At 35.1% G+C, this 18562-nt stretch overlaps 1 protein-coding gene across 1 annotated transcript; it reads right to left on the bottom strand.

The window, feature by feature from the left end:
• Positions 1-8647: 8647 nt before the first annotated feature.
• Positions 8648-10098, bottom strand: LOC142973290 (endocuticle structural glycoprotein SgAbd-8-like; the record flags this gene model as incomplete). Its single annotated transcript, XM_076114928.1, has 2 exons — positions 8648-8869; positions 9972-10098. Coding segments are annotated over 2 exons (318 nt in total), but the record flags the coding sequence as incomplete, so codon positions are not given.
• Between the last annotated feature and the right edge of the window lie 8464 nt (positions 10099-18562).

Raw genomic sequence — 18562 nt, 5'->3', positions numbered from 1 at the left:
TTAAGTACAATGTAAAAAATCATGTTTTATGCAACACTTATAATAACTCAATACTTAGGTACTTGAAATGCTAAGGTTAAAGGTTGTAGTGGATGGTCGAAATATAAAACAATAGGAATACAGAATAGAGCAAAGCGATTAGATATACAGGGTGTGGCGTAAATAATGGATAATCCTTTACCAGCGGATGGGCGACCACCCAACTGATCTAAATATCAAAATTTACCTCTGGCACAAGTATCATAGTTTTTGAGATTTTGGCCATTTTGTGTGTTTTTTAAAAAAGCGATTTACGCTCGTTCTTTTTATTGCTGTGATCACAATTTAAGGTTTTTTTTAAATCCGTTTTTTGCAAATAAATCCTGAATAGATGTGCTATTGAATCTACAATCTTTTTTTGCTTTAACTACTTGTTTTTTATTTATATTATGCATTCAAAGTTAAATTTTATAATCTTTCACAACTTTTGTGCAACTTTGAGCACTTGTGGTGAGAAAAAAATGTATGGTGGCTTTACTGCCCACGCCATAAATAATTTCTAAATTTTATTAGAATTCTAAATTGGTATAAAATTTAGCATTAATACCGATTATTGTCAAAATATTACAAAGAACTTAAATTATTAACACTTTTGCCGGTCGACTAATTTTATTTTTGCACGCTAAGCGCGTTCTAGATTCAATAGCATATCTATTCAGGTTTTAATTGCAAAAAACGGATTTAAAAAAAGTCTTAATTTGTGATCGCAGCATCAAAAAGTACGAGCGTAAATCGCTTTTCTTAAACACACATAATGGCCAAATTTATTTGCAAATAAATCCTGAATTGATGTGCTATTGAACCTAATATCTTGTTTTGTTATTACTACTTGTCTTTTATTTAAACTATGCATTCAAAGTTAAATTTTATAATTTTTCAACACTTTTTTGCAACTTTGAGCACACTTGTGTGCAGTGTTGAAAAGAAAGAAAAAAAAAGAAATAAAAAACATAAATAATATTCAACATGCAGCATTAATACTGATTATTGTCAAAATATTACAAAGAACTTAAATTATTAACACTTTTGCCGGTCGACTAATTTTATTTTATCAGCGCGTTTAAGCTAAGTTTGCTTTCAAATATTCATGTTTATAGGGTTATTACACTATTAAAGATTATTTACATGATAAAAAAGCTTGGAACTGTGCTGCTTCTACCAAGTCTATTTCAAAGTAATGTATTACAATTTGATGAAAAATTATTTTTTTGTCAACAGAGTAGTTTTCTTTAGATTTCTAATTATCTTTATTATTTGAATAGTATTTATGTTTTGTATTTCTTTTTTTTTTCAACACTGCACACAAGTGCTCATGATTGCACAAAAGTGTTGAAAAATTATAAAATTTAACTTTGAATGCATAGTTTAAATAAAAAACAAGTAGTAATAACAAAACAAGATATTAGGTTCAATAGCACATCAATTTAGGATTTATTTGCAAAAAAAATTGACCATTATGTGTGTTTAAGAAAGCGATTTACGCTCGTACTTTTTGGTGCTGTGATCACAAATTAAGACTTTTTTTAAATCCGTGTTTTGCAATTAAATCCTGAATAGATGTGCTATTGAATCTAGAACGCGCTTAGCGTGAAAAAATTAAATTAGTCGACCGGCAAAAGTGTTAATAATTTAAGTTCTTTGTAATATTTTGACAATAATCGGTATTAATGCTGCATGTTATACCAATTTAGAATTCTAATAAAATTTAGAAATTATTTATGGCGTGGGCAGTAAAGCCACCATACATTTTTTTTTCACCACAAGTGCTCAAAGTTGCACAAATGTTGTGAAAGATTATAAAATTCAACTTTGAATGCATAATTTAAATAAAAAACAAGTAGTAATAACAAAACAAGATTCTAGATTCAATAGCACATCTATTCAGGATTTATTTGCAAAAAACGGATTTAAAAAAAGCCTTAAATTGTGATCACAGCATTAAAAAGAACGAGCTTAAATCGCTTTCTTAAAAAACACACAAAATGGCCAAAATCTCAAAAACTATGATACTTGTGCCAGAGGTAAATATTGATATTTAGATCAGTTGGGTTGTCGCCCATCCGCTGGTAAAGGATTATCCATTATTTACGCCACACCCTGTATATGACTTGAGTTTTTTTTAGGATTTCATTCTGAATAAAAAAGCTACTTTTATAAAATGCATCTCATTCTCATGGAATACCAACGCCAAACAATGCATTTTAAACTTTTATAGATATAATTTTGTTTACATATCTAGATTGTAGTTTAGCACCTTTTCTACCATGAGCAAAGATATTTATTTTTTAACTTATTTTGTACAAACAAACATTACAGTTAGTGTTCATTGCAAGTAAATCGAAATCAAAATGTTTTGGTGCTGGCCGAAAATTGACTCCATTACAACCGCTCGTGTAATCTTTGCCGAAATATCAAGTAAAAAACTGTATAATTACTCGCATACAATGTCATCAATAGACGTACACCGCGAAAGTTTATAATGAATAATAGAATACGGGAATTAACGGGAACACAGATTTTACATTAAAATGCCTAATTTTAAGGTAAAAGGCGTATTCGCGTTAAATTCCATATTCTATTATACATAAAACATGCAAAGCGAGAGTTGAAAAGTTATGAAAGTTTATAAGCCACAAAAAAGTAAATATTAAATGCTAGAAATATTTCACAATAAAATACCAGATAGTCAAGTAATTGTAGTAATGTATCCTTGAGTGTGGATGTAGTAATGTCGCAGAGAACTGCCCATACCGCATCGGAAGTCGTGAAGGTTAATAAATAATGTTCTACTATCACGTGGCGCTTAACAAATGGCCGATTCGTGCTTTGCCACTGGTGCACTTGACTCTATATTAAGATTATGTAACTAACAGAATCGTCATTGAGTTTTTACCCTATTTCCATACGACAGACTAATGTATAACATAATGTGTAACAATAGTATTGATACACGACTTTTTAACTCTTGTTCAATCCATTACAAGATCAATCTTAAAGTAGATCAACATTTTCTAATTAGACAAGTTTTGAGAACATAGAGCCTACTATGAAAAATACACTTCTGGACAAGGATCTTCACATTTTGAAGAAGAGTGATCATATGAATCACATACCACACCATCATTAACCAATTTAATGATCGGCAGACTTAACATAATTTTATTATTAGAAACCTTTAAAAGGCTTACTTCGCTTTTAGACGCAAGATTCTCTCTCATTCTAATACAGTTTTTGCTCACGCATTCTAATATTAGAGAACTTCAAAAACTCAACTTAAAGAATGATACAACTAGGCACGAACCTAATTTATCAAATCACCTTCTACACAAATATGTGTTCTTAGTAAGGACCCCCGGGAGCCAACGGCAGCTGGTGCGTCTCGCCTGCTCAATACTATCATTAATATCGTCCATACTAACATTAAATTGATTTTAAAATACATTCCCCTTTCCCATAAGTATTCGTTGTTATTATAAACGCAACTTTGTATGTGATTCTTGTATTTTGTAATTTCTCATGTCGTAAAAATTTTAAACGGACGTGTGTACATTATAAACTAATATGATTTGCAAAAACTTCTTGAGATTTCATCTACAGACTTCGCAATATCTTACTAGTTCTTGAGGGTTTTTCAAATCTGATGAAAAGATTTAATGGCTACGGAAACTGCAGTTCTATATATTTAATGAAGCATACGATCAACAGAAAATCACATGAAGGAAGGACCCGAATTCGTAAGAAAATATGTTGTAAAAAATATGTACCATATTAACGTATTGCAATGTCTACATGAATAGATCTCCGTAAAATTATTCTAGTACAAACTTACAAGATAATAGAAACAAACGTTGGCAGTAACAATATCGTCTAAGCACCAAGAACGGTTAGACAATTTCAAACAAGAACTCATAATTAGATTACGATATGACGACGCAATTTTGTCCTCCAACACGATCGCCGCTAACATATAAAAACCGTCTCTAGAATTCCCACGGCTCTCCAATAAGATTTTAAAGTCTATTTGGGGCTGTTATCTTTACTGTTATGTGCTATATAAACGTTATAGACTCGTTATATTTTAGACAAAAGATGCAACGACCCTAGATCTAGTATTAGAAATAAGGAGATATTTTGCAGATCGAAATCTTTATTATGTGTCAAATTTATTAAAAGCTGTTCGTATCTTTTGTTCTAAATTGGTGTATAGTGTCGTCTGTGGTAAGCACTATTGCCTGTGCTCTACAAACTTTAATATTGTTTATATACTTTTCCTTTTAGGGGGAGTTATGTCTGGTTTCTGACGCACATTTAGCAGTAGTTTACCTATCCAAACTGACAAGTTTATATGAGCTTAAACGCTATTAATTAGATACACTACCGCTAAATGTACCTCAGAAACCGGGGGTAAGTGGTATAACGATATTAGAAACTAAACTAGGTAGAGTTGCGTATACAAGATTTTAATAACTATAGCTACATAGTTTTCAAGGTGCACTAAAAGGTGAAATTGTATTATGCACCTTGCTTATTTTCTCCAGCAAGGTTCACCTTATAAATGGTTTAAAAATAAACTGTTATTGATATCCGTATTCTGTAGTGTCAATGTACAACATCCCTCATATCGGCCGGTGGTCGGCCACCGCGCGAGCACGTGCCACAGTTTGCACACTCCACGATATTACACTTTAGAACAATGAGGACTTTATATGAGGGACCCATTTAGTTAATACTAATACTGGAGTATTGTGTTTGATACTTAGTGCATCCGCAATAAATGTATTTATATTTTGATTTCATCTTACGCAACTAATAACAACTTGAGACAATGATCCATCACTGAAAAATACATATATTTGGAATAGTGAGTATGAGACAACAGTAAACCTATATTATAGCCAGAAGATACATATCTAAATGAAAAACATACTTAAGGCCTAAACCTGTTCCTATAATATAATTTGGAACATAGACTGCGGAAGTACACATTCAATACCTACTTGGTTGATTAAAATGTTTTTTGTTAATTTGGGGTGAAAATTCTGGTCTCCGTCGGTGGTCCGGCCACCGGGTGACAGCGCGTGTCTCTGTTTGCCCACTTCACAGAACTTCCGGAACAATAGATGAAGGGGTTGGGTTCTGCCAGCGGCTTCCCCCGCAAATAATTCGGTTTCCCTCTAAATTACTCCTTTAGCACTGTACAAAACTGCAAAATCGATAATAGGTACCACGGCTTGGTGATCTTTTGATCCCATTATCGGGAATACTTGCAATCGCCAGTAGATTTCTGATAAATTACCAATCGCCACATAATCTACCAACCATATTATTAACCGAACTGTCATCGAGAAATTTTGTATGAAAATCTGATCAGCGCCTCTGACGGGTGTCGTAGGAAACATTGGCAGTACATTCTAAATGTCAAATGTCGATAGCTAGCCGGTTGTCGGTAGTCGATAGTGGTAGAGAATCGAGGTACTGTTCCTCAACACCAATTAGAAGCCAAGAAAGAAAAAGCCACCTTTTACCACAAATCCTCTCTTGGAAGGAAATAAGTAACCCCCGGGTTTCTGAGGTACATTTAGCGGTAGTTTATCTATTCAATAGCGTTTAAACTCATATGAAAAAAACGCTATTGAACAGATAAACTACCGCTAAATGTACTCAGAAACCGGGGGTAAGAGATTTTAAGTAGTCATCTCTCTTTCTTCCGACAAGCACCCATTAGTTCCGTTCATCACCGGTGGTCTGGCCACCGTCAGCGCGTGCCGCAGTGTACCCACTCTTAGCCACTCGAACAAAACTGCCGCAACAATAGCAAGTGTTAAACACCGCCACTACCAGCTGCGCACGCGCACAATGACGTCATTGTTTACTGTCAAGTGTTTGCCAATACGGTGGTCTTGTACTAACATGTTGATTGCCACTTCATGATTTCCCTGTACCCAATTGAATTTTGGCTTGCTTTTTAGCTAGTTTATAACGGGAGATTAAGTCGAAAATCTATAGAGTCCAATATTTGAGACCTATAGTCTAACAACTTAGTAGAGAGTCTTGTATGCAAAGTTCGCTGCTGGCGGAGGTTAACAAAATATAGGAGGAGACAGAGGACAGAACATCAATGCCTCACATGCGCATGCAGCTGACGATGACCTGTATGAACACGCTGTTTTAATTTGAAAATAAAATAATTATTCATTTTGAATCTGGATAAATCGTGCAGGCCAAGGCTATCTACTAAGTTGTCGGACTATAGGAACAATTTTTATTAGAATTTATATAAATGCAATGAGAATCATGTTTCTTTTTCTAAGCTGCGTTTAAAAAAACTTTGTCGATTTGTCACAACTTTTTTACTCATTCAGACACTCTCAAGTCATGTGAACATTATAAAAACCGCTTTCAGATTATGAAGTAGTTCTACAAATCTATTTGTTAACAATTCATTTATCAGAGCTCGTCTTAATTACTGAAATATAAACTTCAGATTACTTTACCAGTTATTCCAATTGGAATGTCGTCCACGAATTCTCGGATCACATTCTAATACAACCCCTAAACTGCAAACGGCAGTTGAACATGTTGATAAGTTAAAATAAAATTTTGCCCGTTATGTCTTTGTAAATAAGCAAGGGCGGATCGTTTGAAGCGGGTACAAAAGGGACCGGGGGTGGTTGAGATCCTATCGGCGTGTCCAAACTGCCACAGACAGATAACTGCGCATGTGAGGGTTGAATTTTAATACACCTTATATTAGTTGCGGTACAAATGCTTAATTGAAACTTATTTAATGTTATGACGGGTCTCTACCGTATGATGGTACGTTTGTTTTAAGCACTTACGAGGGTTTCAGAGATCTAACTTTCGTATGCAAATGTTTTGTGTCCTAGAAGGGTTTTGTTTGTCAAATTATATTGTGGACTTCTGTGAATTAATTTCAATCATGTTTTATAATTTTTCGTTGGGATAGCGTCAACTGGCATTTGCAGATTTATTACTATCCCAGCTTTGAGGCGATGATTCCTCTTAAGTTTACAAACATAGAGATAAGAGGAACTGCAAGGGACATCTCACTTAATTTATACCAAATATTCAAAGTATAACATCTAGAGTAATAATTATAATTTTACTACCTTACTACTACTAAGACCTCTCGCTTTCTTGATCTATATGGGGTTTCCTTCAGCGTGCTGGTAACGAGCCTTGCTCCACAGTGCCTTTTCGTACAAATATTTGACATATACATTATTATTTCTAAGTCAAAAGTGTAAAAATAAAAATAGGTACTTAATAATATAAGCATGAAAAAATCAACTAAACATTTTCAAGTTTACCCTGAAAAATGTGCAGGGACGGCATCGGGTCGATACTGAAGCCCCCGCGCCCCGCAGGTGCGACGAGATAATCCAAGATGGCCGCCGAGATAGGACGTGACGTCACAGCGCAGCCCGCGTCCGCCCCCCGCGCGCCGCCCGCCCCCGGCGCATCCTCGAAGCCTCTCGCCACCCTCCTTAGATCCTTTCAGAAATCCGCCGAGTACCGTCACCATACAAACTTTCATGCGTAATGTTTTCTTCAGTTCAAATAAATTGAAATACGATGCTTTGTAAAAGATAATTTAAAGAATATTTTAAATCAGACACATAAGATTATGTGATAAAAATATATGAATAAAACCTATTGCTGCTAATATAAGTCGGTAACATAATATTTTTCAAATAAGGATTTACTTTTACTTTCTACGGCCATTTAATTTTTGCGATACGAGCCATAATAGTTGATTGCGGAAATCAGTCATAATTATATTGCTCTAACAATTAATTAAATAAACGTTTAATATTAATTACAAACTTGAAAGCATTCAGAAAACGTTAATGAGAACATAATTGACTAGATTCTATTTTTTTAGAATTATATGAGAGGTTTACTAAGTTATAGCGGATATCGTTGAATAACATGACCAAACTAGAATAAAACAGGTTTGTTATTCTAGACAAACATATCCGAAAACCATTATCTAAAGTATATACTTAAAACACAGGTTTAAATTGTGATTTTAAGTTATCTAAAAATTATAATAGTATTGCATATTCAGCAGTGCGTATCGTGTGAAGAAGTTAAAATGTCAAATCTTAATTAGTTTTAGATCAGACAGTTAGTTAACATATTATTGTTTTAATTTTATCTTAACAATCTTCTGCGATAAGATTCTTATCTTATATTGCGTCGCGGAAGATTTGACTAACACATATGCATTCATTAACTGGTGGTTATCTAAAACGCAAAAGACATCTCTAACAAGGTGCTTTTTATTTCATCAAGTTGTTCTCTAGTTGGAAAGGTTAACAGAACGGTGTACACTAGCAGCGACTGTGTAAATTATCATTTAATTTTTATTCACAAAGTTTCGTTCCCATGGTAATCTATTTATTTCTGACTCTTCACTAACAAAACATATCTACACATAATAAGACTTTAAAATTGCCTAAACAAAGTTATACTAGACCCAAAAGTACAAAGTCCAATGGATCACACAAACGTTATTTTATAAAGTGGAGAAGAGAATTTGTTTGCTTGCTAGTAGTAAAAGAACAACCAAAAATGAGAAAGATTCAATCAAAGATACATTTTTAGGTCTTTATTTAAACAGCAGGTATGGGTACAGGCGATGGTAAATGGTTGGCAAGAACATGGAACCCGTCAGGTCCTCCCCTGTACTCCGTCACGTAGAGCACGCCATCGTCCCCAATGAACTGGTATTTGCCTTCGATCTCCATCACGTAGCCACCGTTAGGACTTGGGACGAGACGACCTCGCTCTGATACTACTGTATCTGAAAGAAATAAAGATATTTTATTATAAACTAGCTGACTCGCGCAACTTCGCTTGCGCCACATCAGAGAGAATGGGTAAAAATCTTCCCCGTTTTTGTAACATTTTTTATTGGTTCTCTGCTCCTATTGGTCGTAGCGTGATGATATATAGCCTTCGCTAGCTAGCTAGCCTATATAACCTTCCTCGATAAATAGACTATCTTACACTGAATTTTTATATCGGACCTGTAGTTCCTGAGATTAGCGCGTTCAAACAAACTCTTCAGCATTGTAATATTAGTATAGATGAAAAGGAGACTGCTTTAATAAATAAATGCGTGTAGTGTGCAGTAGTTAGACAAATATTGTCTTATAGGATGAGTATGAAATGTGTGAAGTATGAAAATTCTGGAATGCGGAATTACTTATTCGCCGAGCTGGTGGTTTCCATAAAATTAAGTTTTAATAAGCCTTATTATGATTCTAATAAATTCATACATCAAAGATTCTAGTTAACTGTTTGTGATTTTTATCTTTTTAGATTATGTAAAGACTTAAGATTTAAGATAAGATCAAGCAGATCGAATTAGCAAAACATACAACTTTGACGTCAACGAGGTAACGCATACATGGTTTGACGTCTACGGATGCGGATGCAAGTGCTTTTCTAATTAACATGTTTTTATGCTGCTGAATTAAGGAAATGAGGTCTAACTAGAAATATCAGTATCGTCCCAGATGTAGAAAACATCTTTGTTTTATAACCCTAGCTCGGTAGCCTGATTTTCTACTACTATCGCCTACCGACAACCGACTATCTATTGAGTAATTTTACAGGAAAATCTGTTTAGCTCCTCTAGCGGGCTCCGTAAGAACTATTTTGGCAGTACTTTTTAGTACTCGACAGTACAGCCTGTACATAATTGTGCTGCATTAACCCGATTCTCTACTACTATCGATCACCGGCACAAAAATCTAATCAACGCCTCTAGCGGGCTCCGTAAGATCTATTTTGGCAGTACAAGTACAGTTTTAAACATCAAACTCTCGATACTCGACAGTACCGATGGTAGAGGATTGCAATACAGCTGAAGGATTAATTAATTTGAAGATACCACTTACTTTCAGCTGTAACGAACCGCAGAGCATATTGTCCATATTCATCATGTACTTCCTCATGTCTTAATGCTGGCAGTTTTCGTAATTCTATAGGCAGAAGTCCAAGCTCTGGTGGGTAGACTGGTTCAGGTTGAGGAACAACAGGGTCTTCGTCTTTGGCAATTTCTGGTTGCTGTGTTTCTTCTTTAAGAATGCTTGGTTCCTTATTGTGAGTCAGTTCTTTGTCAGCTGGCGCTACAGTTGTGTGGTGTGGATGTCGCCTGATGTGATGTCTGCGATGTGTGTCGTGTGCCAGTGGTATCCCTGCTGCTAAGGCTGCTATGCAACTTAGAAGTATGAACTGGAAAAGTAGAAAAAAAATGCGTTTCAATTATAAGTTGTGTAGTCTGATCTTGTTAGATGGTGAGCGGTTTGGCTAGCAGATACTAAGTCCAACTTTCTTGAAGAAAACAGTTTGTCATACAAAATTTTATTATGTATGTATTTAACAAGTAATTTGTTATCTTGTATGATATAAATAAGTGATATTTATGAAAGTTTATACTAAGCTACTAAATTATTACAATGAATTAAGACTTACCGCTCTCATAGTGAAGTATAAAATTTCACTCACAAAACTCGAGTAATAAATACTTTCGTAAGGTCACAAGTTTATATATGAAGTACGTCGTCGACAAACAAGCTTATTAATTACTTATACTGGTGTAATTAATAACTAGATATTTTTGCACTAGACGCCATTTAAAGAAACCAATGTATTATGCAATTTTAATTTTATTGCTTGTTTTATAATAAACATTTATGAATTCGTGTCTAATTACGTGTAAAATATTTTAGCAAATGATGGTTTTAAATAATGATGTAGCCTATTTAACAAAACTTTGTGTGCAATTAAACTTAACTTATTTTTATTCCTTGCAAGAACTTTGTTTTAGAAAGTAGAAAAATCTCAAATCTTTTATAACCCATCCTCCTAAAACATATTTTAAAGACAAGTAATAATAATATCGTGGATAACCCAAATTAAGTTTGTTTTGATTGTTTTTAAGTGACGTTTTCTCCACTTCAGAACCTCTAGTCTCTAAACGATTCAAAGATTAAAATAAAAAAAAAACAATTCGTCTTAAATATATTTGCTTCTCAAAATTTATTTTTGCTCCTAGCTAAAAGTTCAAAAATGCAGTGTTAAACACAGACGAGTGTATTTGTTATCGTGTCAACGGTACACCGGGGTGGGCAGGCGCTATGTGCTCTGAGCTATGTAAGGGGTTATCTCCGCAGCCGGCGTTCTATCTAAATCTGTATTATCGCAACACGCCGCCGAATAATTATTACTAACTACATGTACAACAAGTATACTTGTGGAATACATTAACCGATGAAACTCCATAGAATGTCTCTCTATTCAACTTTGATGAATTGCTATGAAGTTTTTGAAGGACTTACATGACTTTTGTGGTGGATGCTGAACTGGCGTTAGTATAGCAATGACTCTACTAATAGTATGGGATCATAAATAATCTTACTATAAAGCCGTAAGAGTTCTAGAACTATCAAACAATTTTCATTGAAACCTAAACTGACTACAGATATCTTCATAAAGGAAAGAATCCACATATACTAGTACCAAATTGTCAACACTCTTGAAAGCAATAATATTCTTAGGCATGTTAAGATTCTCTCAATGTATTAAACTAATGGAAAATTTTTGTCACTACGATTAACATTTTCGAGGACAGTATGCATCGGATACTATTATTTTAAACATTTTATTACCATTAAAGAAACTAAGTTAATAATCCAGCTAAATCAATCAGTCGTATACGCCTATACTGTCCCTGCACATATAAACAATAATTTACGGCCTAAATCACCAAAATTTTAGGCGACACTTAGTCTATAGACAGGCACGTACCCGTACATTATATACTTACTGCTCAAACTCAAACGGGTCCCGTAAGCATACTCACGGACAGACACCTCCAATACCTCTCGATCCGCACTCAGACTGAAAAATCACATAAAAGCTTAATCCTCCGAGAACAATCCTGTTTCCCTCTCGAGGAACAAAGAGGGGCGAAGAGGGGCAAAGAGTAACAAAGGAGGGACCATGGGCCGAAGAGTAGAGCTCGTCTGCTTTATCGATGTCATCGGAGTGCGTACTCTACATCGATTTCCATTTGGTATATTAACGAGTTTGATTGATGGCTTTACTTCATAATAATGTTATTACTCGTCGTGTAACGAATTATGGTTCAAACGGGAAGGTTAGGTATTAAATATGGGGTAATGTTAGGTCACGTGTAATTAGGGCGAGCTAATGACATGTCTCTTATAATATTGGGGCTGTTACTAAGTTTATGACTGTATTCTAGTACAAGACATCTCAATTGTTATTTAAATTATTTATTTTAACTTCAATAATATATCATTGTATAGTACATCTTCAAATAAGTATTATATTATTATAACCTATCAAAACTTATGTCCAACGACGAGTTTATTTACAAAATTAAATAGTATAATAAATAAAACAAAAAGACTAATTTGGACTCTACATCTAAATGCAATTTTAGTATTTATAAAGCCTGTGACAAAGGGTTCCTATTGTTTGTTTTGAAAAATGCAGTCTACCTCCAAATTGCAGGTATTTCGTACTTCATAATGTCATATCTGCAATGAACTAACAGTTCGCTGTCGGCTGTAAGTTCAGAGCTAAATTCTGATGAGTGTTCTCCACAATGTCAGTGAAAAAAAGTGCAATAACAGACCAAGCCATTTTTTTCAGCTCTGCATTTTTTAGGGACTTCAACAGATTTTGTTTCATAGGAGAAGTAAATCTGTCGTAGCAGAAAGTTTGCAATATTGGAATGACTAAAAAGCTACTTGAAGGATAAAAATATACAATACTGTTTGAAATAAATCCAGTTTAGTTCACTTTAACAAATAGTAATTGTATTCTTACCGCTTTTTATTACCAAAAAGCCCTTCAAATAGGCTACCGCTAAACTAACTTGCAAGCATAAACTATTAACATCATCAAATCAACCCATCATGGCAACACCGCTACATTTCAAACTTGAAATCCCAATACCATAAACAGAAGCTCGTTACGTAAATTCCCGAATCACCAATACGAAATCAGAGTATCTATCAGTGAGCGAGGAGGCTAAAGGCATCCACACACGCTCGTCGTCTCGCGGCGGAAATGGCGTCTAACCGGATATTGTATCGCGCCTTCATCTCCGGCGCGCTTCCGGTTCCGGCGCCCACCTCCCACCGGCTCGTGCGTCGCCTAATTACTACCACACATACATGTATAGTCGTAGTGTTATTATATTTACTTTGTAAGAAAATATAGTATTCGTTGGGGGTTGTAGCTAAGGGGTCGACAATTCTTGGTCACTACTTAACTTTAACGATGTTTTAATTCTCACAGATCAATCACTATCTTTGGAGGCACTGCAATGTATAAATACTTTTTTACGATGACATAATCATAGACTTTTTTTTACTAATTTAGGTCAATTTCTTTATTTTATTACTATCTTTAGAGAGCCTCACTGCAACGGTCTGAAAACAAAAGTTAATATTCTACATACCTTCTTCCCTTTAAAAGACTGCTTGACTCTATTCATCCGTACAGTAATGCAATACTTTATACATAAATAAGACAGCTGCAGACAATCAAACCAAAACACAATCAAACAGCATTAAAACGAAATAACAATGGTCGCAACACTTTATTGCTATCCCAAATCATACCCTAGTCGATACCATGTGTGATGCAAGTGCGAACATACCGAACAAATGTCTTAGTACAGCCCTAGCGAAGGGATGGAGCGGTCTAACCGCGGGACAATTAAACCAACACCTTATGTAATGGATGTCAACAGACCCCGTACACCATTAATGGGAGCGTCAATGTGTTGTACAATGTTTTGGGGAGAGTATAGGGTCAATGAACTATAGTACTACATTCATTGTGAAACTATAAAGTACGGTAAAGTTTATAATTCTAGAGCTGGATGAACCAGCTCTAGAATTATAAACCTGTATTATATTTACTTAGCGTGTCAGTACTCTGTAAGCATTTAATATCAGTACATCACAATGATCTGCAATCATTGCAATTATTTTAACTATGACCACGGCAAATACAAAAAAAGAAAAACCTAGGTAGTCTCGATGGAAAAAATGCCTTTACCGAAATATTTTTTCTGTAATCCAAGATCTCTGTAAAAACGACTGTAGGAACAATTTTAATGAAATAGTGAAAAATCAATCAAACATTATATGCTCACTACTTTAATCGGCCTTTTATAAAAGAGCACAGTTTATCTTCATCGTAAACCCCTTCAGAACTCATCATTTGGCGTGCTTTATCTACCATGCTCCAGTGTATCCGTTGTTCAGGAAGTGTGAATTAGCTGTGGTTGCGCCGGCGCCGGGACGCGTGCCTCCTTTTGTCTATGGACGTGCGCAATGCGCGGGAGACAACCATTTCCCCTAACTGTCAAATGTTAAAGTTGTTAGTAACCATTGTTTAAATATTACAATTGGTTTTTATGTGTTTTAAATATTGGACTGTCTCATTTATTTGCTATTTAAAAGTATGGTTGGAAGACCCAATTAGTTTGTTTGGTTAAAGACTGCATATATTGTCGAAATTGTAACCACTATCTTTAATTAAAACTTAAATCAGGCCTCATCAACGTTTGAAGGAAAGGATATTATTTGTCTATTTTAAGAAACACGTGTTCCATAATTTACAATCATCATACAAAACAACAAAAAAAATAGCATCAGTAATTCTCAAATTAAGTAATAAATATTCTTTTGGTATTAATTAAAGCACTATTAATCATGTTGGTAATAAATAATTGATTCACTTAATATAAATAGCAGTCTAATTTCTTAATGTTTTACAATCATAACTCTTCACTATGACAGATGGTTAGTTTTTAAATAGCTTATAGGCATCGAAATAATTTCTTAATGAAGTGCAGATGCAAAACAAACATTGTTCGTCTTTAGTAGATCTTTGATCCTTATCTTGTTTTTAGAAACACTTTTTTAACTTTGCTTGGTTAGACCACTAAAATTCTTAGTGTCGTTCAAGACCAGCTGAACGGCAGACCTCAGTGGTATGCCTCATATAATTTATTGATAAATTCTTTCACTTTAAAGAATGTTTTAATTAATATTCACAACGGTGTCCAATGACTGCTTGCTAAGAATTTCAACAAGTTCTATTTTAGTAAAAAGTACATATTAGTCTTTAAACATAACTTAATATTGAACACCCTAATGACCTATTAATAAATAAGTATTTGCAATTTTAGCTAGTAAGGCTCGTCCCGACTTCGGCCGAGTTAGCCACAGCTAATTTGCACAAACTGGCACAATATGTAGCTTATGCCTACTGATATTTATAATAATTGTAAATGGTGAAAATTTCTTTCAGATACATTAAATAGTTACGAGATTACGAGTTGTCTTGTAGTACAGACGTTTGAAGACTGTCCGAGGAAACGCAAGCAGACCTTTACATTAATAAATCTTCCGTGAAATGTATCTTAGACCGAATAAACAACACTGAAACATGAAATCTCAGTTACCTACCGCCACGGCTACATCAAGCGGGTGGATTGCCCCACAGCGAGTTTGATTTACTGCCGTCTCCCGTTACACCACCCTTTGTCACACCCCGCGGTGTCGAACCGCACTCATACTTCTTTAATAAATAACGCCCTATTGATAACTCCACCAAATCAAATGAGTTTTAACTTAATCTTTACGTAACCTTCTTAATTACTATGTAACTTCTTGCTTATTAATGCAAATTGCTAGTCAATTCACCATCGCCTTAAACTACAAACGAAAAAGATAATTCCTTTATAAACTATGCAGTAGATAAATACACAAGTAAGGAATAAAGTAAAAAAATATTGCAGCAATTTTTAATGACATAAACATATTTTTATCATCTTCAATTTAATTAATAACTTGTTCTTGCATCACATTTTGGAATTTATTTTACAAAATTGCAATTTGCTCATTAGCTATATTAATCCATAAACGTCAAAATTGTTTAATAAAAACGAAGACATGTTTGTAAATAAAATATGAATAATATTTCTCGACATACTTTTCGCTACAACACGATTAAAAAACAAAATTGCGCCGAGCAAAATACTGGCACCTAATGGTGCGGCTCCCACCGCGTTAATTACGTTAACATTCCTTCCACTCGTTCGATTCCGTTCATTCATTCACAATTACATCTGTTAAACTAAACTATCACCGTCACCCTCAATGCTCTGGGGTTCATTTAACCCCTCAAACATAAAGGGAACAATAACTGACTGGTCCGCGGGAGAAACTGATTGCGTGGTATCTGGTGTCAGGCGTTCACATTTTAATTTTCTTTTGGGAGATATTCGGTTGTAATTAATTGTGTCATTTGTTTTATGGAAACAATTTAATTATAGGACTTTTTTATTTTTTATAGTTATAAACGAATTCTTTTGAGTTGGTTTGGCTCAGCTATTATAATTATTGGATGATATTATTATGAAGTTTTAAACAAGTCCCGCTGATCCCATAATCGCGCGAGCAGACAATGAGGATTTCATAAATCAATCTAAGTTTCAAACAAAGATCATAACTCCAACGCAACGACTCTTCTGGAAAACTTAAATTACTCTTTTTTCCGCAATGCGAGTGCGAATAATCTTCTTGACGGGCTGAGAAATTGATGGCGTCGAAAAAACGCCAACTCAAAATCCGACAAACTTTTTACGTCAGCCGAGTTTCACTTAGAGAAGTTTCTACATCCATTTAGAAGTTACTCGTATACGACAAGCTGACAAATTTTAATGAACCCAAGAGGGCTGCTAATGTCTGCGAGTCGCGTAATGGGAAAACTTTGACGCGTTCACCCCAGAGCGACGAGCGCGCCCGACATTTTTACTTCACATATTCTATTGTTTTCAAGACATATTTACCGAAGTCATGACAAAACAGCGATTGCGAGTTCACCAACTCACATTACGAGCGACCCAATTGTTTGATTACTTTATCCGCTAATTTTCGTCCAACAAAACGTGTATGGGAAACTGTAAAAGAGTAACTGTATACCCCTGGGTGCGTTACAATAAAAAGCGCAATCATTTTGACGTGTGCCATTTGAACTCTTTCACTGAACTCCGCCTAGTATAAATTACATTATAAATTTTAACCTAAACAGTCAGTGACCAAGGAAAAATTGTATTAGGGGCGACACGATTGTGATTTAAACGGCTAACCCCCGCTTAAGGGCGGTCCGCGCGTCATCCATCATACGCTTTACATATGTTTGAATAAAGCTCGTGGGAAAAGGATTTCCTCTCAGAAGTCAAAGCGGCATTTTGCGACAAAGTAGGGTGACTAAATGACGGGACTAGTTTGATGGATAGATGTAGAGTCTCTCTTCGGTATTATCTGATTATACATACTGGAAGCAGATAAGCACGTTACAACTATTGGTACCCATGTGTTTTTCAGTCCTAAGGTCATTCCATAAAGTAACCGGCATTTAGCCTGCTATATTTTTTGAGCTGGGTTGTGGATTAGATCTTATACTTTAAAAACACTTAACTAACTGTAGCTTTAAAAAAATTATAGTTTCCAACAAATTTACACTCATTACTGTAAAATAAATCTAGTATTAGTTATTAGTAGTCACTGTCGGGATTTTCCAACAGCTGCCACAATCATGGCAACCGTACCCTACAAATAGCGGATTAGGGCAGTTTGGCAAACAAGGCGTCGCCGGCGTGTGTCGCAGCCCTAAGCTAATGCCGTATTAATGTCTATTAGCTGCCACTATTGTTCTCTTTAGCCTTCACTTCACTATTTGTTTAGTTTTGACGTAAGCCGATGAATTTCGCACGATACCCGTTAATGTGATGATTGTAGAGTCAAGTACGGGATTTCTATGACTGCAAACAGTTGTATTGTGAATGTTTGTTTTGACTTGCACTTTTATTCTACTGGCTTCCATATTCTGCAACGTGTATAAGTTATTAGGACAGTGATAAACGCGATTAGTAGAGTTGTTAAGCAACATTTTTAGCACTAACATTATCTGCTATCTATCTGTTTGCCATAATCTGATGCTGATCCATAATTTAGATGTACTCCTCAAAATCGCCTAAAAGCAAAACCCAAACATTAACTCGCGACAAACACTCGCGAGTATTCATTATTTCTCTACAAGTCCACCATTTTCCAACTGTCTTTTAACTGTACAACAGTCTCTCAGTTAACCGGACGAAATAACAAAATCTCCGTTTCATGTTTATTTAGCTACTAAAAACACAAGACCTTCCATTCTAAATGACCACATCAATTCATCTGACTAATAAACTACATAGTAAAGGAAATGCATAGTCCACGAGGCCTATATAGAGTTAGCACAAACTTAGTGGCAGCAACTTTACAAGGCCAATGCCGCAGATCGATGGCTCACGATAAGCTGGTGAGTAAGAGGGGCGTCTTATCGGAGAAGGAGGCACGTGGCACCAGCGACGCCTATTGCAACTTGAATG

Source organism: Anticarsia gemmatalis, chromosome 5 (assembly GCF_050436995.1).
Source record: "Anticarsia gemmatalis isolate Benzon Research Colony breed Stoneville strain chromosome 5, ilAntGemm2 primary, whole genome shotgun sequence".
Classification (NCBI taxonomy): Eukaryota; Metazoa; Arthropoda; class Insecta; order Lepidoptera; family Erebidae; genus Anticarsia; species Anticarsia gemmatalis.
Note: the sequence above shows the minus strand (reverse complement) of the source record. Positions and strands in the feature narration are given on the sequence as shown.